General features: G+C 37.4%; 1 protein-coding gene across 1 annotated transcript in view; it reads left to right on the forward strand.

Moving 5' to 3' along the window:
* KHDRBS3 (KH RNA binding domain containing, signal transduction associated 3) overlaps positions 1–25584 on the forward strand; it is an 89056-nt gene that overhangs the window by 42946 nt on the left and 20526 nt on the right. The window contains exons 5-6 of the mRNA XM_041479461.1: positions 3871–4010; positions 14428–14620. Of these exons, the coding sequence (XP_041335395.1) occupies positions 3871–4010; positions 14428–14620 (333 nt within the window). The remainder of the gene's footprint in view (positions 1–3870; positions 4011–14427; positions 14621–25584) is intronic.

The raw sequence follows: 25584 nt of genomic DNA on the forward strand, positions 1-25584 counted from the left end.
CCCCCCCCCCCCCCCGTTTGGTTCACTGCTGCCAAATGCAACTTGTTGGTTTTTATTTTTTTTTCCAAGGTCTGTTGTGGCTTTCTTAAAAAGTTACCTCTTATTTCAGGAAAGATGTCGTGCTATGAGTATATTTGTTTATGATCATAATTTGCATTCTCCTTACAATGTAGGGTCACTATGACTTCCTACAGTTTTAGATGCTAGACCCAGTTTATGAATGTGGTTATTGTTCATCTTTCAGATCAGTGCTGAACATAACATCACATTTGGTCCTAGAATGCAAAGTACAGAATATCCTTGTGGTAGCTGACTAGAGGAAAAATGCCTCAGCCTCTTTTATTGGATCTTTGGATCCATGGACAAGCATCCTTGCATTGAAATTTAACCTCAAGCAGCTGCAGTGGTGTAATTTCATTTAAACTATTGGCATTACTTAACCTAAAACATATAACCTGGTTTTGAAGGTATTTTTGGCTATGTTTATGCTGCCTTGAGTCTTACCTTTCTTCTGCAGTTGGAATTGTGCCTTCTGACTTTAAGTATATTCTTTTACCTTCCTTTAAATTAGCCAGACTCTTTAGTTCTTCCCTTTATTCTGGCCAGACTCTTTGGTCAGCACTCTTGTTTGAGTATTAGATTGTTGGGTGTTGTCCTGGATGCTGGTTATCTCAGAATTACTTCTGTCAGGTCAGAAAGCCAGGTACTTTCAACCTCACCTGCCCCTGTATTATACCAGGGTTTCAAGGCCAGGCTGGAATGGGGTCCTGAGCATCCTGGTCTAGTGGAAGGTGTCCCTGCCCATGGCTGGAGAGTTGGAATGAGATGGTCTTTAAAGCCCTTTCCATCCCAAACTATTTATGATTCTGTGACTGTGGTGGTTTTGGCCATTAGAACTTAGCCTATTTTGCTTAATTTTTGAGTAGTGGCAGTCATTTGTCTTCTGACAGATAAAGCACTAATTACCCTTTGCCTTTGGTCACCAGAGATTCTTGTTTTCCTTGTCTTTAAAGCCAAGTATAGAAATGTCTTTGAGAGAACAATCTGTACCAGTTATATGAAAATGTGAGCAGGATTCACAACCTTATCCTGTAGCCTGTCCTACCTTCTGCATATTTGATTTGTAAGATGTGGTGATGAAATAGCTTTTAATGGCATTTTGAAGAGCTTGGTGGCCTTTGGAAGCTCTCACAGACTTTTCCTTAAGTAAGCTGGCAAGTGGCTGTAAGGTGTAAAAAGGTGGCTGGAAACCTGATAATTATTGATTTCTCACTGTGAGGATAAAGATATACTTGAGTGCTTTGCAAAGCTGCAGAGGTTTTTGTAGGGACCTAACATGTTATAAATAGCTTTGCTAATGGTTTGAGTGATAAATTGAAACAAGGTCTTAAGCTAGAGTGATCCCAAGAAGAGCTGCTGCTAGTGTGTTGATCTGGCTGGGTGGAAATCATAGATGAAATTTTAAAGAAGGTTTAGTTAGATCATGTAAGTAAGGGGACTTGTGGGATGAAAATCTCTTGCATGGATCTTGATGTAAGTGCACCCTGCATGGTTGGATAAGACTCTAGCTAGTCAGGGTAGGCAATTTATTCATAAAATGAGAGTACACCTGTTCAGTTGAAATTCAGCACCAGCATTTGACTAAAATTCAAGTGCTCCCATGCTCTAAGCTGTTCAGAGGAGGAATGCAGTCTAAAGGGTTTCCATGTCCATCTTCTAGGTGTGGAAAGGATTATTGTCTGCTTAATTTGACTTGAAGTGTGCTGTTTCCAGCAGTGAGTATTCATAAATTGACCGTCTGCTACTTTTAATTGAGGAATCCATTTCAGAGTCTAATGGATTAACAGTGCAGCTTATCGTGGCTGCCTTGTACTGCCCCTTCACTCTGCATCCTCCTGCTGCCTCTGGCATCTGTGATAAGGGCCATGTTTTCTGTTCTGTGCTGTGCACAGTGGAGCCCTTCTCTTGACCTAAGGCTGCTGCTGTGTCTGGTAATGTGCTGCAGGAAAGTGAGAAAGCATCAGGGAGAAAAGAAAAGGGACCCAACATACACAGCGGCAACCCAAGCACCTTTTTGGTAAGGGATTAAATTAATTGAGTATAAAATGATCAAAAGTATTTTTCCAGGGGCACAGTGCTGAAAAAGATGTTTAGTGAAGAAATTATAAAGGGCATCTGATACAGGCTGTCAGAACTTTGATATTGTATGTTGGTGGCAGTTTCTTGGCATTTTGTTCTATACAGGACATAAAATTTTGCATTTCTAGCCATTTCTGATCCAGCAACAAACAAAAAATAAAAAAAACCCCAAAACATAGCAAGTGGGTTTCTGTACAGTAGCTGGCCAGAATATTGTTGAGTTTCCTGTTTTTAGTCTACTCCCTCTGATGGATTGGTTATGTATTGGGTCCTAGCCATTTAATAATGGACTTTATTCCTCAAAAGCTTCAGTTATGCCATTTGAAACAGTTATTTCAGTCTGCTAGACCTTTTTCATATTTGGTGTTTTGTCTGCTGCTAAATAGGTGATGATCTTAGTGAGCAGTGGGGAATTAAATTTCAGAACCTATTTAAAGCAGTTTGGACAAAATGCTGTTATGGTGCTTCTTCATTTAACACCAGTAACTTTCTTCAGCAATGGCACATAAAGGACAACTTTATTATTTCCATTTATAGAAGTCTAGGAGAAGCAGAATGTTTCAAGGATAATTGAGAGATTTGAATTCATGGAAGTTTTAATCTCCTTTCAATGCAGGGTTATGTTTCAAAGTCTTTTAAGACTGCCTGACAATCTTTTGGTCCCTGTCTAGTGAATAAATATAATAAACTCAGATTTGCAGTGAGATGCAGATTCTTTGTTTTGTCATTGAATTGTAAAATGAGTGGTGTTAGAACAAACCTTCCTTCTTGAAATGGGAGGATTTGCAGAAGAGCTGTTGTATCAGAAGTATCCCTTTGTTCCTATGGGAGCACCTATTAATATTTTGATACTCAGTACAGATGCACCTTGGGTAAAATAGTTATCTTTAATTCACCTTTATGGCTGCATTTTGCTTGGCTCACTTTAAGTGGAGGAGAAATGATAGAACAATACTTACATCTCAAGAGTTCAGTACTGGGTCTGTTTTATTCCTGTGTGCTCTGCTTGTTTCGGAGGTTGACTGAAGGTCCCTGAAAACTGTGCTTGAGAAGTACCATATTAATTCTGCGTGTAAAAACCTGAGCTTTCTTTTTGCTAGACCTTGAGAGTAGAGGATTTGTGCAGACAGAAATAAGCCATATGTCCTTGGCATTTTTACCGTTGCATATTATAGAATTTAATATTTTGAGCTCTTCTTATTAGATAACAGTGGGTGTATGTATTGAATGAATTCCTGTGTTTATTCTGTAACTCCTGACTTTAAAAGTGTAGATTTCTAATCTATTCCTTCATTTTCATGTGCTGTTCTCAACAATGTATTTATTCTCTACTCTTTTGCAACTCTCTCTCTCTCCTCTTTTTCCTGCTTTTATACATTCTACAGCTGGAGCTACATACTGGATCTCAGTTCAGAATATGGGATCTTGATTTTTTTTTTTGTCTGGTTTCTTCATATCTCTGCAGCATTTTAGCTTTACCATTTAATTGTTAAAGCTACATAAAAATATATGCCAAGGGAATAAATACATGCCTGAGCAAAAAATGGAAGTTACTATATAGAATTCTCCAATAATGTTTGGTCTGAATATTATTCCTATCTTATTATGTACATTAAACTTTTTCAGTGGAATGTTCAACTTTTTAAGGGGAAACTTTCAGGAGCAGTGTTTGCTGAGAGTGATGGGTAAACAATTTGATTTTTTTCTCACTCTTCCTCCCCCTTGTTTTAGGACTACAATGATGAAATCAGACAGGCACAGCTGCAAGAATTAACATATTTAAATGGTGGCTCAGAAAGTGCAGAAGTTCCAGTTGTCCGTGGAAAAGCATCAATTCGAGCAAGAGGAGTACCTGTTCCTGCTTTGTCCAGGTGTGTGGAATTTCATTGGAATGTATGTATTTCAAGCTTTTCCCTTCAGACACAGTTTCTCCCCCAAATGCAACATGAAGGATTCCCAAAAGAAGAGCAAAAGATTGGGGAAACAACCTTCATTTATTGATGGAAGTTTAATTCATTTGGACTGAATTAACAGTGGTCTTGTGGAACTTGAGTGCTGCCTTTGTAAAGAAGCAGTGCACAGCATAGGAGATGTTCAGTCCTCCTGTGAGCACCTTCATTCTAGCCTTGAGCTGCTCCTTAGGTGCAGTCTGTGTTTGGGCCCTATGGAGCTGACAGCAGTAAATCTGTCTTACCTCAACTGACGTGAATTTCAGGCAGCATCTCCAGCTTACACAGTGTGCTTTTCTTTTTCATGGTACTACTAAGTTGTCATAGTCATGATGAAATGATACAGAAGTGCTCTGGAGGTAGAATTTGGATTTTGTTCTTTGAGTGGCACTTTGTGAAAAGTGGCTTTTGTTTGATTTGGGAGTAGGCAAAGTCTACTGCTTTTGCTGTTTTTCTTTGTCACAGGAGATGTATTATTTTTACTCTAGCATCCCCCATCTCCACTGCAGTACTGAGATGACAGTTGAAACCCCTTCAAGTTCTCAAGTGTGAGAGATAAATAAAGTTCATAACTGTTTATGTTACAGAATACAGGGATTGTGGCTGCAGCACCTAAGTGTGACTGTTAATTGTGGTGATCTTTTCTTCTCTTTTGTGTACAGGTCTTGTCAATGCAATTTGAAACTTGCATTTCTGAATGAAAGTTGTAAACTAATTTCTTGTTTTCAATGCATTTCTCAGAAATTAATAATACCCTGAAACATTTTACCTCAGATTATGAAGCATGTTAGAAGAAGCAGCACTAAGGAAATATTCCGTTTATATAGATCTGCTCAGTTACATCTATCCTGAAAATGATTCAAATGCAATGCAGAGTGAATCTTAATTTAAAGAAATTATTCTAACTGTGGGTTGTGTGCTGGAAGAAAAAACTCTCTTAATCATCAAATTTTTGTGCTTGTATTTTGTAATATTGTATAAAAATATAGATACTGCTTTTCTTGATTTTAATGTTCTGAGTAGTTTTAATTTTATATACCAAAGTTCACCCCTTGGTATTGTAATCAGCCAAACAAGAGTTCTTTCAAATTGGAGACCTCATTTGGTCTTGGAGTTTTTGGGGTTTGTTTGGCTTTTTTTGTTTTTTTTTCACATATATTTTTTGTTTTTTAAATAGCTGTTTGTAACTTTGCCACAGATATCTGTAATGATTCTGCTACAGACTCTCAGTAAGGATACATCTGCATTTAAAGCTTATTTAATTTTCCATGTCCTTCAGGTAATTTTTCTGGGATACAGAAGCTATTGTTTGGTTGGATCCTATCAGCAAAGCTTGATAACTAATTTACACTGTCAGTACCTAGTACATGCATATGTAAATAGTTTTTTAGAGTACTAAATTTCTAACATCACAAGTTCTTTCCTCTGGATTTCGGTAAATTATTTTTTCAAATCTGCATTTTATGCAAGAGATACGCTGTTGCAGAGCTTACAGAATCCTGAAAAATTGGTCTACAACTATTGAAGTGTCTTCAGGGTAAATTTAAATGCTATTAGTGTTTGATTTGGAGATGACAGTAAAAGATTGTGGTTTTGTCATCATCATTTTTCACATACAGGAAAGTTAAAGGGTATCTGTTTGACTTGTCCTTACTTCAAGCCTTGTCTTAAACTCCAAGAGACTTTTCTCTCAAATTGAAGTGCTCTGTTAGCATGTTCCTTAAGTGAAGTTCAATTTTGTTGCTACTGAGATTCTACATCCATTGAGCTGAAGATCTCAAACTCAGCTATAAAGCTCTGATTCTTTCTTAGCAGAAATGGATTACAATGAATAATACTTTTGTTGAAGCAAAGCTTTAAAGGCTTTGTCTCAGAGTTGGATGAAACAGTTTCAATAGGCAGCATGCCTGAGATATCCAGGAGAAGTTGAAGCAAAGCCTCAGAAGACTTGCAAAATGAAGTTTAAAACCTTGATCCTAACCTTTCTTTATAGTCTGCAGAATGGTGTTATGATACCAGCCTTTATACATTAAACATCCTGTTGAGTGTGTTTAAGTTCCCACTTTTGAAACCTTTATTACTCTTGAATAGTTTCAGTCAAAAAAAAAAAAAAAAAAAGTACTAATTTGTGCCTTTTTTGCTCCTTATCAGACATGTGGGAACTGGATATAATACATCTTATTAAATCTATTTTTAGCTCTATAACAAAATTTATTTTGTAGAAAGCCATATATTTGTGTTTGCTTACAAAAATTCTAGTGTGCAGACATTACTGTGTGTGGTAAGTAATTTCCTAATGGTTGTGGTTTAGCAACTCTGTTATTTTTTTCTGGATTGTTCCTGGTTTTCATGACTAAATTTTTATTACTCTAGAGCCAATTCAGGTTTTGTGAGTGACTGGACGGAATTTGTTCTGGAAGAGCTGTGTGTGTGTTGCGAGCTTTACATGCAGGAATGTTCTTTTCTCGTCACTGATCTCAGAGGATACAGCTGCTTCCTATAGCTATTTTCTTTCCCCCCAAATTACCCCAAGTTTTTGTCTCTAATACTGTTAAAGATGACCTTCAGATGTAATCACAGCACTTGAATTTTCTGTAGTGCCCATGCTGAGCACTTTAACTATTTTGACATAACCCCTCTTCTGTACAACAAGAAGGGAAAGTGGTAAAAGTCTGGTTTTATTCCTTTGTTTTTATTATGATCCTAAATTCTTTTCTGGAGGCAACAGTATAAGATAATCATACCAGTTGCTTTTTAATTTATTGTGATAGCAAGCTTAGAAGGATGCATGGTGTTTAATGTGGTGCTGTTAAGGTGTGAAACTAGAAAATGTGACTCTTTAGGAATCATTGTTTCTTTAGTGCATGTGTATTCCCATCCTGAATCAGTGCTTTATAAATGATAGCAACCAAAATGTGAATTTTGATTTCTGATTAACCAAAGACTTAAAATACACATATTAATATTCTAGTGGAAGATGTCCCTGCCCGTGGAAACAGAGTTGGACTTTGATGATTGTTAGGGTCGCCTCCAACCCAGACCTTTCTATGACTCTATACATGTTAATGTACATCTCTAAGGAGGTTTTGCAGCTATAGCAGCATTTCTCTCTAAAACTTCACACTATTTTAAGAACAAAAATAAAATTTAAGGATCACTCATTTGTGACTCCAACTGAGATGTTTTAGAAAAGTGAAATTCTAGAGGATGACAATAATAAGTCTAAGAATTTGTCTGGAAGTTCCTTGATACCTTGGGGTGGCATGAGGGGAACCATTTCATGTCATTTATAGCTAGAAAACAGTGCTAGACTCACAGAATGGTTTGGGTTGGAAGGGACCCTTAAAGACCATCTCATTTCACCTCTTGCCATGGGCAGGACTCCTTCCCCTAGACCAGGCTACTCCAAGTCCCACCCTGGCCTTGAACACTTCCAGGGATGGGGCGTCTGCAACTTCTCTGGACAACCTGTTCCAGTGTTGTCTCACCAGCCTCGTCATAAATTTCTTTGTGATGTGCAATCTTGACCTGCCCTCTTCAATTGAAAGCTGTTGTCCCTTGTCCTATCAGTATGGACCCTGATAAAATTACTCTCTTTTTCTTATAAGCAGCTCCACTTAGTTATTGAAAGGCCACAGTAAGGTAGAGCTGGCTAAGTTCACACCTCAGATTAAGAAAGATTGTATTTGAAAACAATAGTCTCATTAAAGAAATGGCAGATTTCTGATTTATGCTTTCAAGAGGGTGTGGAGGGTTTGTTTTTTTTTTTACTTTTCCATTTATTATTCATATTTCAGTCTGTGCATGGCTGGGGTCCTAATGGTTGAATGACTGTCACTGTCTGGGGAAAAAGAAAACTTCTACAGAAGCTGTGAGTTAGAACTTGCTGTTTTACATGTTAGAAGCAAGGTGAGCTGATGTGGATCACTGCTGCAGTGTGCTCACAACTTCCAGCTGCTTTCCTGCCACGTCTGGAATGAACTGGTTTCTTTTTTTGAAGAATCACTTTTTTTCTTGAGAACATGTAGGTAGTGAAGTGCAAAAGATTATGTAGCACAAAATAAATATTTCACAAAGCCAGCTCAGGATCTAGCCAAAGGCAGATATTATTAATGTTCACCATGTTTTGTTTTAGTTTTGTGATTGCCCATTTTCCACAAAATTGAAACATGAACATATGTGTTACTGTTTTGAAGTATTAATATGAAATAAAACTTGTGTAAGAGTGTTAACTCAATGGTGGCTCTTTTTTTGTTTTTGTTTATTTTTCTTCAAGAAGGATGAAAAGTCAGGAATCTGAGTTGTATCCAGATATCAGTGTTTTCGTATTTTAAAATGCTAGCACTGAAATAACCAGTCTGTTATTTTGCAGATGCCTAATATAAAACAAAAATATTTATTGTTTGAGGAACACTGAATATAGCTGTCTGTCCTCAAATGAAGATAATATATCAACATCTGGTAACCAAATTTGTTAGATATTTTTATTGAACATGTAAATCCCTGCAGATATATAGAACTATGAATGCTAAAATTAAAAAAATTCAAGTGTTTCCTCATTGAATAATGTAGTGTTTGAGAACTGGTCCTAAATTTTGCGAGTATTTTATTTTAAAGGTGTTCTTCCATTTAATATTTCTTGATGGAGATAGTGAAAAGGATCTTCATACCATTAACTGTTCCAATTTTTTGTTTCACTAAAAGTGAAGGAAAGCTGTGAACTGATTCTAGTTGGGATTTCACGATCAGAATAATTTTACTTACTCAGCCATCCAGTGATAGGCTAAACTTGAAATAAAATCAGTGTGATTCTAGAGCAGAGAAAGTGCTAAATGAAATGATGGAAATGGCTGTTGCTGAGGGCAGCTGGAGATGAGTGTAAGTGAGATGCTGTACCTGCTACTGTGGGCAAGGGCAGTAAGTTAGTTTGCTGGAAATAAATCCTAGAAACACTGTGGGACTAGTAGAATGTAGAAATGTCAAATATTATCACTAACAAAGGCTAAAGAGGAAATATCTAAGTTGTATAAGTTGGTAAAGTACTATTTCAGTGGGAAATAGATCAGTACTTGTGAATTCCTTCTGAACATTCACAAATATTTTGAGTCTAGCATTGGGTAGCGTTCTAAGTGGCATTAGATTTTGGTGTTAGATTTTCTTGAAAATGTTCTTACTTACACAATAAATTCAGAATTCAAACAATGAGATGTTAATCACAAAATCCAATACTTAAGTAATACTGTAAGTGGACACAGTAAGATAGACTTTGCATTTCCACATTTTTAGGTATTAACCATCATCTATCATTACTCCACAGTGTTTAAAAATCACTTTAGCACCTTCTGACACTTTTGTTAGAGGCTTTTCTTCCCTTCTCTAGTGTGTTTATAGTTTTATAGAAATTGTGCTTCACTTTGTATTTTCTTTTTCCTCATACACTGAATTGCAAGTGCAAGTAATGAAATAATGTCATGAGAGTTAGATTCCAACAAAAACAGCTTTCATGACAATATCTTCAAGGGATGAGGTGGTACATGAGTTAGATTAGATTATTCCTCCAATTTTGTCAGGAAAGAAAAGATATTGAGTTACTGGGATTGCGTTACTTAGTCCAGTCCATGGTGCCCAGATATAAAAGCCTTTTTTTTAATGCAGACCCTACAAGATAATTACCCAGCTTTGGGAGTAAAATTATTCAGAATTTAACAATCTAAATTACTTGTGTGTTTAATGGAGAAGGGTTAACTTCTTCACTGGATTCACCACTGCCAGATTAATAAATTCAAGAAAGTCAAGCCCAAAGTGATTTTAAAGATGAAACACAAATATTTCAAGTTATCTTGAAGCAGTAATAATCTGGCAATAAAATGTTTCTTTGAGAGTAGGGCACAATGGATTGAAGTGCATAGCTGAGCATTTTGTTGCTAAAGCCTTTTTGGAAGTGACAATAACAGCACCTGGCTAGGCAACAGGATTTGCTGAGTGTGTTTACTGCCAATAATTAAATACTGGTGTCTGTTTGGTAGAAATTGCAGTTAATCAGTACTTAAAGTTTTTCTTAAAAACAAGGCAAAAAGAAATTTAAAGGCTAGAGTCCCCTGTGATGCTCCAGCACTTGTGTACTGCAGTGTCATACTCTGAGAGGTTATTGGCAAGGACCTTTTTATTTCACCTTTCCTGAAAAAAAGACACTCTAACCCTGTTCCAAAGTATTTGCACAATCAAAGTTCTCAAAAAGTTTGGAGACAGATCTGTGGGAGGTTCAGTGCTTATTATTCAGTGCATGCCATCAGCCTGGACTCAGCACTGTAAGAAGTTTTTTATGGGTTCTTACTCAAATGGGTTCTTATTGAGGACATTTGAAAGATTTCTTACAGGGACAGTGGTGACACTGTGGTAGAGAGGAGGGAAAATAAAGACAAAGATATACCTTTCTTGTATTTTAAGAAATGAGCTGGTAGTCAAGGCTGACAATAGGCTGACAAACCAGCTTTGATAATGTGTAAGGTTTTATAAAGGAAATAAAACTAATCAGCAGTCTGGTAGCAAAGGCAAGGAGAGTTGGTGGCACCTGAAATTTGGCTAGCAGAAGGATGTCCTTGGGCAAAGAAGCAAACAGTGGAAATGGTCTAGGAGCCATGAGAAGCTTGAGTTGATGGTAAGCTGTCTTTGAATATGATAAAACAGAGCTGGGATGAAATATGTAAAATAATTGTTCTAATTATTAGCAGTTGAGCAAAGATTCTTTCAATTATAGGTGAGCTAGTTGTAGAGAGGAAAGAGTGGAGAACAGACCCTCTGTGCAGTTTCTTCAGAGTCTTTGGAAGTAGATGGATCCCCCTCAAAAGTAGTTGATTAGGAGATGAAAAGTCCAGGAAAGAACAAAATTTCAAACTCAGCTTCATTCAGTTTTGTTTGGTGCTGTGTCTGGTCACTACAGGGGAGCTTAGCACCTCCTGTTCCACTGCTCCCCTTGAGGAAGGGGTAGATTGTGCTGAGGGCACCCCTCAGCCTTCTCCATTCCTCTGGTGTTTCTGTTGGACCCATCAAATAAGTCTCAATTGTCATTGATGGTATGAAGTGCCTTCATCTTCTTAATTGTTCCTGATATGTGAACGGTTCTAGACTGCTGGAAACTTTGACACAGTTTCTGATGCACCTCCAGTTATTTTGTTTGGAAGGTTTTTTTTTGTTTTTTTTTTTTTTTTAAATTAGGAAAGAAGCTGATTTAGGAAAAAAGTCTCTGAATACACACAGTTGAGTAGCGAAGTTTTGTGTGTACTCTTACATTTTCTAAAATTGTATTTTTTTGTGTCCTGACCTCTGGACCAATCTTAGTTCTAGATGTTCTGTAGGCAGTCATAGTGCAGAACCTATTCTTTTGTGTAGTGGTAGGATATATAAATTTGTATCTGTGCAGGTATTAACTCCCAAGTGTCCCCTCCTGTAAATTGGATTTTTTAGCAATTTTCTTTTCTAAAACATTCAGATTGGGATTCAACTACAAATTAGAGTAGGCATCTGAACCTCTGTTGCAGTTTATTGAAAAATAGTACACATTTTTATTTGCTCCTTTAGTTCTGTTACTTGTCTCTAAAGCATTGGCAGCACTACCCAGTGGATTACTGTAAGAACAGCTCTACCATGAGGAACTTGTTCAGTGTAGCAAAACCTTAATGTACACATGCATGTAGACATTCATATATACGAATTGATGTGCTCTGATGATTGAGGCTCACTCTGGGAGGTTTTCTGATTCTGGGACAATTGAAGGACTTCAGTTATCTTGGACCTGCTTTTCTGTGTATTTTGTTTTATTAGGATTCTTCCTTTGAGGTTAGAGTTGGGTTCAGCCTTTTAAGTGATGTTTCTTTTAAAACCTGTTCTAACCTTACTGAGCTCCTATTGTCCTTTCTCAAGTGTTTTCTTTTTTAATAATTGTGTATTTGTTCTAACTTCCCACAGAATTGCTGTCTTCCAATATCATATACACACATTTTACTCTTTTAAGCATTTATAAACATAATTTGTGTAGCTGCCCTTTTCAAATCAAGTAATACCTGAACAGATATGTTGTTTTTCAAAGGTGTGCAAAGGTTTCTGTTCAAGTGGTTCCTCTATATTTTGAGTCTGTTCATTGTAAATGTCTGTCAAGCTTCTTTAGTTCCCCTATAACTTCTTTAAAAATAACAATTCTTAAATTAAAATGATTTACAATTTACAAACTCTTATGCAAGTAAAAAAAAATAATTTACAGTTTCTAAAAATTTCCTCTTGGCATCATAACCTGATACAACTCAAATCCGTGTGGTGCTGTTTGAACTCTCCTGTCACTGGGTTTTCTGTCTCAGTGCTTTTCCAGTCTCCTGCAGCCTGGTGCAGTAGCCACGAGAACCTTACATCTCAGATTAAGAGGTCCTGTAGGAGGAAAGAACAAATTTATGAAAAGTTAAGGTCAAAAATTATGTCATATACAAGAGAAATATTATTTCCCACCCATCACCGTTCCAATCCTATTAACTTTTTTTTTTTTTTTTAAATGCAGAAAAGACCTAGTCACATGGATCTGGTTTTCTAATTACTTCTCAAGAATAAATCTATGGTAGCTTGAAAAACTGTGCCTTTTTTCTTCCCTTAAATAGTTTTCCATGTGTTTCAGCCTATCCCATTTCCTGCTTTCACTTGCACCCTGCCTTAAGGATGCTGTCATGATTGTGCCTAATGATTCTTGAGTCTTTTTACTGACCTTTTTCCTTTTTTTTTGACTTGGTATTGACTATATTCTATGCCATTGGATTAATTTCCCTTTCTCTGGCTTCTCCTGGAAGACATCACATTTGCTATTTCTTTATATTACTTTAGCAAGCTGTGTCTGGAAACTTCACTGCTCACCCCTGCCCCCACTACAATGAAGTCAAATAAGCAGCTGGTTCCCTGTCCTGAGGAGGCATTCTACAGATTAGCCAAAACCAAGTAACAAGCACAGTTTTAAATCACTTACTCTATAGGCTTGTTTAAAATACTTTGTGACTTTGTATTAATTTTATTACTGATCAATACAATCTGTCCTGGTTGTATATTTACATTTTTTGCATTCCTCATTCAGTGATGCAGTTTTTGAAATACTGCTTATTTGTGGTAAAATGGTCTTGTTTTCTGATTGGTTTATTTATATGATATTATATGGCTTGTATGAAATGGGATAGGATGTCATAAGGTCAAATCTGGATCTTTACCATGCTATTCAAGTTGGAAATTTCTACTGAAATCAGGACATTTTTACTTAATTACTGGTTTTGAGATTAATTAGATAATGGCTCAGTAGGTAGAAAGAGTAGAGCTTGTGCCTTGTTTCCTTCTATGTATTTGTTAGAGTGTATAATAAGGGTCTGACTTCTTTGGAACAATTCTATTTGCCAGCAGCAGTCATTCAGGCTCAATTATAGTCCATGGGTTGAAATTATCTCCTTAAAATAAGATGTCTATTACCAGTGTTTTAGATGTCCTATTTAAAAAAGAGTAAATGATGCAAATTTCTCACAGATTGTACCTCTAAGTCTCTCTCTTTACTACAGGAAGGTAGGAGGAAAAGCCACTTCTAAATGGATCAAATGTTTTTTGAAAATTGCTTCAACTGAAGTCTCATATTTTTCATCCATATGTTAAGTGTCCAAAGTAATGGAATGAAAGTTAGTGCCTATCATGCTTTCAGAATATTTATACCAAATATGCTGTTATTTAGTGTTCTTAAATGCATGTAGGACATCAGATTATATCTTATCATCACCCTGCACATTTTATTACATTTGGATGTTTCCTGAAACGGATGGAACTCTCTTCAGAAGCAGAAGAAAATGTACTTTTTGTGAGGCACTCAGTGTCTCACAACCAGTGTGATTTTTGGGTTGTGTTCAGATGCTTCCATGGGATCAGAAGGGAGTGGCAACTGATTCCTCTGTGCAGGGTTTGAGTGTGATATTGCCTGACACCTTCAAATGAAGCTGTTACTCTGTGCTTGTGATTTCACATACTAGAAGTCAAATTCCAGTGAAGTTGACTGATTCCAGCAGATTGTTTTGGGTGTGTCTGAGTGTGTGAGAATGACTCAAGTCAGTGCAAGGCTTATCACTGAATCCCATGTCGAGTTTGTATCTTCCAGCATTTTTTTGCGTGACGCGTGTAATCGGCTTTAAGCCTACAGAGAAAGGACAAACTCTAAATCTCTTCTGGACTTTTTCTGGCTGTAGCAAAGCAAAACTGCCATGATATGGGGGAGGGAGGCGTTGGAAGGGAGGCCCTGGGTATAGTGTTTAATGGCCAGCGATCTGTGTGTTTGCAGGGGCCGTGGGGGAGTGCCTCCACCACCAGCAGGAGTGCCCAGAGGGGCACCAGCTCCCAGGGGAGTCCCTCCCAGCAGAGGACCAGTCAGTCGGAGCCGGGGACTTCTGGCACCCAGAGCACGAGGAGTTCCTCCCCCGGCAGGCTACCGGCCCCTGCCGCCGCCCCCGGCACAGGAGACCTACGGGGAATATGTAAGTGGAGCTGTGGATGTGCTGTGCATGGAGCATGTGTCATTGTGTCATTCTGGAGAGGTCAGATCCCTTCAGAACTCTGTACAGTCTCTGTAATTAGCACCTAAGTAAGTGCTGCACCCAGCATCTCTGACAAACGTGGTCATCTCTCTTTATCATTTCAGGCTTGAACTGTTTAATTAAAAGAAAAAAAATACCGGGTTATATGTATACACCTCCATAAAGACATTTACAGTGCATTTGGCAAAACAGTTATGTGCCTCTTAAATGTTTAATATTAGGTTTCTGCTTCTCAAAAAATCTGAAAAATCATTATTGTTGTAGACTTTTAATTCGCAACTAAAACAGAATAATATTCTAATATTCCTTCCTAAGCCTATCTTTGCGGTCATGTAGTAGTTTAATGATTAGACATGTAAAGTATTTTTATGAAAGCTTCAGAACTAATCCTAAAATTTTTACAATGCACAATGTATCTCAATAAGCCTTACATATTCATCTTGATTTTATTGTATTAAACATTAGAATCATATCAAAATACTTTTTATGTTGTATATGACAAAATTATGCAGTTATGAATTGTTAAGGAAAACTTAAATTGAACTTACAGAGCAGTAAGATAGAGAAAAAAGATCATTAATTCAAAACTATAGTGATAAAAATGAATTTAGTCTTATAGAAAAACAATACCCTCAAGGACAATACTTTTAATACTAAAGGTTTTAGTGTGCCCTCTTTACTGCCAAGTGTGTCTGGATTTCATTGTTTAGACTAGCAAAAAAGGAGATCCTGTGCTTCTGAAAATGTCTTTGCTATTTAGATATTTTTTCTTTTCTCTAATCCTTTCTTTTACCTACCATCACCTTTCTTCTTCCAAAGATCGCCACCAAAACCATCTAAATCAAATACCAGGCTTTTTCCCTTTTGGCAGAAAACCAGTTTTCAAGACTTGTAGCTGTATAAGGGAAGAAGTTCAATCTTGTTAATGTAAACATTTATGTGTATAACTGAAAAAATTCAGAAGAAGTTAATGTAGTTCATTAATTTTGAGGAAGAATGCTTTAACAATGTGCCTAAATTTTCCCTGGCTATACTTGACTACACAAAGTGGGTACTGCAAATAAGTGATTCTCTCTCAATGCTTTCCAAGGACTCAATCCACATTGTACAGCTGTTTCCAGGACATACATTCTAGAACACATAGAGAGGTGGTAGAATAGAAACCTCTTTGAGTAACTTCATATTTCTTTATGATCTGCTCTTTACAGAATGTGTCTATAGCAGTGGTGTAGAAGCAACAGCTCTTTGCCTCAGTATCCTGAAGTATGCTTCAGTTCTGTGAAAATAATTAAAAAATAGGACTGTACAGAAAAATTGTGCTGTACTAAATAACTTTTTAAAAAATTTGCTTTAGAACTGGATCACTTATCTTCCAGAAAAGATACCTTAGCGGGGATAGATATAGTTAGATATAGTACTTAAAGCTGGAGTTGATAAAGCAGTCCTAGGTGGTCTATTTTTTTCTTTAGAAGAAGGTTTAGCAGGGGCATAAGCCATTGGTGTGTTGCATGTTCAGTGTCAGATTTGATGCTTGCTATTTTTTTTTACCTGTCCATTTGCAGTACATTATCTAAATGTCTTATTTCTATCTTTGACATGTTAAGGGAACATGGTATGAGTCATTAGTAGTATTTCTGTGCTTTCTTTACTAATTCCTGCTTAGTTATATCTAATACTAAAGCATTAGTTTGCCAACCTGAGCACAATATGGTCTTGTTGATTGAGAAGTGTCTGTAGGATGAGAACATCAGAAACACTGGGGGGGTACCAAAAGCTATTTTAAGCACCATCAAAGTTTTGGAGACTGAGATACCCAGAGAGGTTACAGAGAAACCTTTAGAAATGTATTGGGTTTTTGAGGCCAGGTTTTGATAGCAGAGGGGTGCAGGAGTGGCTTCTGTGAGACACTTCTGGAAGTTTCTGCTGTGTCCAGCAGAGCCAGTGCCAGCCAGCTCCAAGGTGCTGCTGGCCAAGCCAAAGCCCAGCAATGGTGGTACTGCCTCTGGGGTGATGTATTTAAGGAAGGGAAAAAAATCCCAGTCTGGAGCAGTCTGTTCCTAAAGGACTTCACCCCATGCAAGGGGCCTGCACTGGAACAGTTCATGAAGAACTGCAGCCCAAGGGAAGGGCTCACATTGGAGAAGTTTGTGTTGGACTGTCCCTGTGGGAGGAATCTGATGCTGGAGCTGGTGAAGAGTGGGAGGTGTCCTGTCCCTGGGGAGGAACAAGCAGGGACAAGGGACAAGGTGTGGTAAGTTCACCACAGCCCCCATTCCCATCCCTTGCATTACTGGGAGGGAATGAGTAGAGAATTTCAGAGTGAAGTTGAGACTGGGAAAGAAGGGAAGAGTGCAGGGGAAGGTGTTGCTAAATTGAGTTTTTATTTCTCATCATCCTACTCTGATTTCATTGGTAATAAGCTAATTTATCCCAGTTGGGTCTGTTTTGTCTGTGAAAGTAACTGGGGAGTGATCTTGAGCCATGAGACTTTTACAGTTTCTCCCCCCTGTCCACCTGAGGACGGGAGTGAGAGTGGCTTTGGTGGGCACCTGGTGTCCAGTCAGGGTCAACACACCACAAGAAGACTTTCCATTGAGGGTTGGAAAGTCCTGAGGATTCATGAAGCTTTTCATTCCTTTAGGCTAACAAGCCTTTGCTTTGTACTCATTAAACTAATGTGCAAATGTGCAAGTCCAGGAGGAAGCAAACTGTGTGTGGATGGAAGCTTTGAACCGCTCACTCCTGTAACTGAATATCTCAAAGGTGATTTAGGGCTTTCAGTATGTAAAAGTCCTTGCCCATTTCCTGTATTGAGTGCTGTTAAGTCTGCCTTGTTACAGACAATGAATTACAGCTTACTTTTTCCTTCACTCCCTTTGCTAACTCTGTGTAGTCCTTGAAACCAATGAATTTTTAACATCTATGACAAACTCAGTTCTGCTTCCTGGTTATCCTGGTATCTCTCCTTCCTCTGCTTAAATAGCTGTTTTTTTTATAAATAGTTATCTTCAAAATGGGAAAGAGAGTGCCTATTTCATTCTGAAAAATTGGAAGGGTTACTTCTGAAGGCAGTATTTCACATGGGAAAAATATCACAGGCAAAAATTTGTTAATTTGAGATGCATTTTAATGTAAGATCAAGAAAACTGTGTGAACATTGCTGTCCTGTGTTTAGAGCCCACAGAGGATTGTTCCAGAATCTTGCCCATTACAGAAAGCTCTGCTCAGAGTGAGCTGCCTGTCTTCTGTCAGCTTTCTGGGGTCTTTGCACTGGTGGCCTTTGAATGCTTTGGCTTTCTCTGCAGAGGTCACACAACATTCTGGGCTAGCAGCAATAGTGGCACATCTTTCCTGTTCAGTATAAGCAGTTTTGCCACTGCACTGTTGCCAGTCTCACTTAGGTATGAATCTCAGCTGCAGGACTCATTCCTCCTGAGACCCACTACACTGTTAGTACCATGATGAAGTTCTTGAAGCCACTAAATTACAGTTCCTTATTATTTTCTCTGAAGGCTGACTCTTTAATAGCTGTAGCATCAGCTTATATAGGAAAAATTCCAGCCTCTACAGGCAGCGAGCTTTATAATCACTGTTCTGAGCTCACTGCTCTGGTTGCAGTGATAAACTTTCTCTGAAGACTAACAGGACTCTAATTTTTTCTTTCCTCAGCTGCTTAGGTCAGGAGAAAACGTGTTGTGACGTGTGAAGCATGGCCAGGGTTATTTTTGAAATAGTTAAATGAGGGAAATCATATTGGTGGATGCCACATTTGTTGAAAAACTTACAGATGGTTTCAGGAACATTTTTTCTCTTAATTAAATAGGATTTTTTTTCTCTACTCATTGAACTATACTGTGCAATAGAGGAAAAAAATATTTTTATGGATTTTTAAGCTGACAACTTATTCCATTACGATAAGAAATAGAAATTGTATTTAAGTACTAGCTGAAAATTTTAAGCTTTTCTACATTTTTCCAATAAGCAGGAAATTAGTAACAGTGTAAGGTCAATTCCTTAGCAAATGTTGAGTCAAACATGGGTTAGTACAGAACTGCTCAGTCTCAGTTACTGCCTCATAACATTTGCTGCTCTTGGCCTCGTCCTGCTGTTGTCTTCTTTGCAGCTTCCAGCCTCTAAGGCTTTTTTCCAAATTAGCAACAAGCTTTTTAAGACTAGGTTTTTATTTGATGCTGTTTTCATTTTACAAAGGCAAATATTTTGCCAATATTCTTCCAGTCTTTCACCTCTGTACTTTGCATGAATATATTTGTGATGATGCTGTGTCAAGTTCTTTTTTGGCTGCTTAATTGTGTTCAATGCCAAGTGAGTTTTATCTGAGTTCATAATCAGATTTTTAGGCATTAAGAACTTTAAAAATGGATTTAAAACCTATTGCTCTGGCAGTATGGAATGTGTGCACTAAAAAATAACTCGTGAGTCTAGCATGTTGTGGCCAAGATTTGGTTCAACACTGCTTTGGAAGACTGTCAGATCTGAATATTCCTCCCTTTTCTGGGGAAGATTTGTGGCAGAGCTTTATTTCTGGTTTTGGCCAATTTATTTATGTTTTCTTGTGTCCAGACAAGGGTTAACTCAGTGGTAGAGTTTTCTGATGAACTGACCACATGTGTAGTTTCTAGCAGCTAAAGCTTCAATGACATTGCTTTGTGTATGAAGAAATGGAATCAAGATGGAATGCCTATCAATAAGAGACCAAGGGAGCCTTTCTAATGTTAAGTAAATTGTAACTTGAAAAAGAGCACTTTGAATTCTGTCCAATTAGATTTCAAAATTATTTTAACTTGGGTACAGATACAGGCCACTTAAAAGGATGTACAGAACAGTTGGATGCAATAAAGTTACTGATAGCAACAAACTTCAAAACCTTCTCTTTAAATCTACATTTAGTTATTTCTTCTTTCTGCAAAACCATAAAGGTTAGGGATTTTTATAAGATTTATAGTTCCTGAAGCATTCATATGTGGATATTTCCAGAAATACATTGCTTTAACTGATCAGCAAAGCAGACCTCAGACTCAAGGTTGTAGTTCTCACACTAGGTCTGCATTGTGAGACTGTAATTAGCACTATATGTGTACTGTGAAGTACATGTGTATTGCAGATACTACAATACTATGAAACTGTGCTTGTCCTGTTTCCCATGAGAAATGGGGAAGACCCAAAACATTACCATAACCTGCTGTCTAACAAGGTCTCACCTAAAATAATGGGCAGATGGTGTGTTGCTCTGTCTCTCTTTGTAAGTGAAATCTCAGTATTTTTCTGATACTGGAAGGCCTGTGGTTCAAATTCCTGTGGCAGGTGTTCATATTCCCTTGGTTCTCTCTGGAGATGATGTGCTGACCACCAGGGTACTGTCCCAGCATAAACAGCACTTTCTGTCCTTTTGGTTTTGCAGGAAATCAAATTTACAAATTTGGTAAGCCTTAGGGAAAGTTGATTCAGAAATAATATTTGTCTGGATGGCTGAGAAATTAATTTCATGATCCAGTGAGTGTGAAAAATATGAATGCAGGTAGCCATTAGATAAAAGAATAATTTCAGTCTTACTATTTACAGGGAAGGGCCAATTCCATTGAGAAACCTATATCCTGTTATTTAGTTCACTTCCTTACAAAACCAGTGCAAATTCTATTTTAATCTCCAGCCTTAAGCTTGAATTCCCTGTCTTCCTATTGAGATCATAATTAATTTAGATTTTGAAAAACTGAAAATTAGGATTAATGTGGAAGTAATTTCTTGGAGCTATTAATACACTGCTGATTTTTAGTGGTGAACTGTTTTTAAAGTAGAGTTTTCTCATTAACATTCACTTGCTGTTTGGGGTTGAAGAAGGTAAGAGCTGTAGAAAAAAAAAAAGGAGAAAAATCTCTGTATATCTTATAAAAAAACCTAATTTTTTAAAATTTATAAATAAAGGCTTCTTGAAGTTGAGGTAGCAAAATATTAGTCAAAGTAAGGGCTAGTCCAGATGGCATAAGACTTTGAAAAGAATTTAAATTCTTGAATGGAGTTCAAGTATAATTTCAGTGTCACTTGCAAGATTTGCACCATGTTCTAATTTACCTTGGTCTTGTGAATGTTGATAGCTTCCTAATGACATGCAGAATTTTAAATCAGTGAGTTTATCTGCTTAGTTGTTTGAATGTGAAGCTTTTTGTTTGGGTTCCTGGAAAGGGCTTGAATTAGCTTCAGTCTCTAAGAAGCAGAGAAATTATCTTTTGTTCCTGCTGTCCCTATTCCCCTTTGTGGATAATGTTGTGGTTTCCATTTAGGTATTGTGCCGTTTTCTAAGCAGTTTGTTCACTGAGTTCTGGCTTTTTAGAAGTGCTAAAACTGTTCTTAAAATTCAGGGGGAATTTGTCTAAGACTTTTGGAAAGCAAGTTAATAACACGAAAACATTATTTCTTGGCTTTTTCTTCCCAATACAATGTTATTTTTCATAGGAAATAGGACAAGCAAGAAGAAATATATTGGGGGCTGGGGGGGAAGTTTTAATATTTTCAACCCTTCAAGTAATTGCTTTGTTAAATTTCAAATCTTGTATCTTCTAAGAGGTTTTCAGGATAAGATGGAGAGAGAATGCCAAATGTTTCCATTTTCCCAGGAACTGGGGTGGCATTGGCTATGGAAAAAGTGGAGTGTTTTGGAGAAAAGGCTGAACAGCTTTTCCCCTTGCCTAAATTAATGTTCACCTATAAAGTTCCTATAAAATTCCTTTCTAAGTATTTTAGTTTAAGCTGCTTATCTGAAACTTGGTATTATTGAATGAGTCCTCCTGATTCTGGCACTGCTCCCTGCTGTTGTGTATAGAAAACCAGACTTGTTTTGGTCTGATAGTAATTTGGTTTAGATGTTGCTGTCTATATTCATTAGCAACTCCTCAGGGTTTTTTCGAGGTGCATGAAAAACAATCCACTCCTGCATCTCTCCTTCTATGAAAACCTTATTTGTTCTGGTTGGATATGCACTAGGCTCCTTCTGGATGAAAACAGATGAAAATCTCCAAAATAAGAGCTTACAGTCTGTGCATGTTTGCTGCTAATGTCCTTGATGTTGGTGCTCAGACTTAAGATGGTTGTAGCTACCCATATTTGTTCTGATTGCCTCATATTCCCTGTTGATTAAATGAGGGGGGATGTTATTCCCATGTAACAAAGTGGCTGTTCCTTCCCTTTACAGTTCTAATTTGCCAAAAGGAGTTCATTGCACTGATGTTGTTTTGTGTTGTCTTCTTCAAGTTAATCTCTGCATAAACTTTTTTTTTTTTAATTTGATGGCTTTGATCTAAAAGGAATATGTGAATATGTTCCTCTGGTCTTCTGGGATAATGTAGTGGTGTAAGTATTAATTTCAGAGAATGATGAGGAAAAAAACCAGTGTAAAAAGAAAACATTTTAGCTGTAGTGGTAGTGTCCTTATTTTTTTCCCTTGGATGGATTTACGTAGATGGGAGAAGCTGGAAAATTGATTTCTTATTGATTTCATGATCTTTTTTCCGAGCTCCGCAAATGGCCTTTCTGTTAAAAGCCACTTTTACCCTCTTCTTCCTGTTTCTCTCTCTTGTTCTTTGAAACATTGTTCATTTTCCTTAAAGAGGGTCCAAACAGTAGTCTGTCATTGTCACTGCCAACAGATTCCAATTTAAAACCACCATTTCCTATTCTCTACTTGCAAGGGTTTGTTCAGAGTACTATTTTAATTAAAAAGCGCTGATGAGCGAGGCTTAGCATGATTTATAATGTTTTGGGGAGTGCAGAGGTTGTGGCAAAGATTGCTTTTATCATTTTTTGACCCATGATAGTAACTTAATATATTCAAATGGTGCATATTTACACATTGCCTTTGATTCTATTAATGAATAATGTCTGTTCTTTACACGGAGCAATTACAGCTACCAGTGCTGCTCGTTGGATTTATTGCACCTGTGGGCACCATCACTGAGAACACTGCAGGCAGAAGCTCTCTTTAAGTAGAAACACTTATAGGTTGGCTTAATAAAGGACTTTATTATTAAGCTTTGAGATTTTACAGAGTAATTTCGTATTCTTTTCAGCTGATCTTTGTTGTAACTCCAGCTTTTCTGTTACTTGGGGGAAGATTTTTAAGTCTGAAGTAAAGACAGTTGCTCTTGATACCTTCCTGGTGGATACTTCAAATGTTGGGTGATAAATACCTGTAGTTTAAAAGGACTTCAGCATTTTCAGCTCTTTCTTCCCCACATTTCTGTTGTAAGCACAGACTGTTCAGCACACTTGCTGCCTTTTGATCAGACTAATCTGATAAGAGTTTTCTGGGTTATCCTGAAAAGCAGAATAATAAATAACAAAGGAAAGACTTCTGTTCATGGCATGAAGACATGATCTGGTGTGGGCTTTTGGCTTTTGAAGTGGGAGATGGAATATGGGTTCACCAGTAAACTTTCTGATATCTGAGCACATTTAGGAAAAGCTATTCATAGATATATGTAGTATGAATAGAGAGGGAAGTTCATTGTATTACATTTCGTAGGTGGAAGGAATACAGACACTGTCATCCATGTGAAGAAGAATAATGGCTTTAAATATGAAAGTGAATGCTTTTATAAGTACCTGAAAGATGCCCAAAAATCAGCAGCAAAAATGTAATGAGAAGGTTCTTATGAAAGTATAATTCTTTTGTTATTACGTAGAAAGAAATCTGTATAGCAATGCTTGGGCTTGGTAGAATGTACTTAGAATGTACACAAAGGTGTACTTCAGTGCAGGCTTTCTGTGTGTGTAAGTTCAGTGCTGTCCATTTTTATTATATATGTATAAAAATGATAGTTATTTTCATTTAAGTTAGCATGGTATTTTATAGCACTGAGATATGCCAGATATGCCAGGGATATTTCACCTAAACACTAAATAAAGTTAAAGAAAACATTGACTGAAGCTACCAGAGGTCTGATTCAGAAAGTAAACACTCAAGTAGCATGAATTTAATTTAAATTTCAAAAAAATTCTGTCTTGGTTGACCTTGTTTATAACCTCCTGAAAGAGAAAGTTTTGAAATACTGCATGACTAAGAGCAAATACTGTCAGACCTAGTTCAGGGAAAGCTCTGAAACATATTTCAGCTGCTCCTGTCTAATTGCTACTTCAAAGGAATTGTGCAGAGCAAACATATATTTTGGAATTTGAATATCTTATTTCTTAACAGAGCAAGCTATTGAGAGCAAACCCATTTTATTTTTAGATCATGTTGCACATATTTATCTTGTTTTTAGTGTAAACTTTGAGGTTTATAACTGTAAATATTAGGGAATAAATTCTTTCCTGTGTGGGTGGTGAGGCTCTGGCACAGACTGCCCAGAGAAGTTGTGACTGCCCCGTCTCTGGAAGTGTTCAAGGCCAGGTGGATGAGACTCTGAGCAACCTGGTCTAGTCTGGATGCATGGAAGGTGTCCCTGTCCATGACAGGGGATGGAACAAGGTGATCATTAAGGTCCCTTCTAATCCAAACCATTCTGTGATTCTGTGAAACACATCAATAACAGATAATTGATCTATTTAAGTAGATTATAGTAATCTCAAAAGCCCAGGTTAACAATTTTAATTCTGATGAGTCCCACATATAAACCACAAATCAGATATCTTTCCATACAAGGCTTCTAAGCCTGTAATGGCTTCACCATCAACAATATCATAATGCAGGGCTTAATTTCAGCAGTTGTCAATTTATTCACACATGGAGCTATGAACAGTGATGAATCCTTCGCAAAAACTCTCTGGAAGACAAGTGCTAATAAAAGAAGTAGTTCAGTCTGATACAGAATGGACCTCCCCCAAATTTTCCTTTTTTTCTGCTGAACATCTTATGAAGGATCTTCTTTTCAAATTTATTTTGTTCCTCTGTTTTCAAGAAGTCAAAGAAAAACCATAACTTCAAAGCAGTCTCTTACCATCCTTCTTTTCTGACCCATTTTTTCAGTGAAATAGTTAACATAAATGTGAGAGAGGACTGATTGCTCAAGAGTTCTCCACTGATTCCTTAGGGGCAAAGCTTTCCTAACACATTAGAAGGTTAATTTCAGTCCTCCACTTTTATTTGTTGCACTGCTGGATGTGCCCAGTTTGATGTTTGGAAGGGATGTGGAAGGGATTTGGAAGTTTTAGGGATGGCTAGTTCACAGTTGGGAGAGTCTATGAGAGGACACCAAATGTCATGTAAATGTTCTGGAACAGAGCAAAGAAATTGGCTCAGGCAGCTTCTGCTCTTGGTCAGGGTCTGTATTGTTAACAGATGTCTATGTATTGCATCAATAAATAATAAAATGCCTGTTTGGAATACCTGCCAGGAGGCAGTGGGGTTGGGATTTAGTGTGTGGCTTATCAAGAAAACACTTATCTGATGGGCAAGAAAATCCTAAGAGTCTGTTTTAATTTTTAGTTTCAAGGCAGTAAATTACTGAAAGACAAAATGCATTTCCTTTTTTGAGCGACTATTTATTCATGGATCCCCATGCAACTGACAGTTGAAAGAATCCTAGTTTCTTCTTCCAAACCACTGAATAAACTCACTCAACTGTGTTGGCAAGTGTTCACAGACACCCTTCTCCTAATCTCTGCTGGGAAACAAACGTGCACTGATCTAGCAGTGGTGAAGCCCTATTGATAGGCAGGTTGCCTGTTTTCCATAGAAGCAATTTGAAATGACTGAAAAACTTGCTAAAAACTCATAGGAAATTAGGTTTTCTGTCAGTTGTTTTGAGGATGTCACTGCCTTCTGCTGTAGCAAGCTGTCAGATACCCGTCATTGGAGATGTTTTCTACTAGACTTAGACAATCCATCATTTGTCGTTCCTATCTAAATTGATTGATACTGATTGTTGGTTTTGTGTTCTGTCACTGCTGAAAGA

Source organism: Pyrgilauda ruficollis, unplaced genomic scaffold (genome assembly GCF_017590135.1).
Source record: "Pyrgilauda ruficollis isolate IOZ18807 unplaced genomic scaffold, ASM1759013v1 scaffold48, whole genome shotgun sequence".
Taxonomy (NCBI): Eukaryota; Metazoa; Chordata; class Aves; order Passeriformes; family Passeridae; genus Pyrgilauda; species Pyrgilauda ruficollis.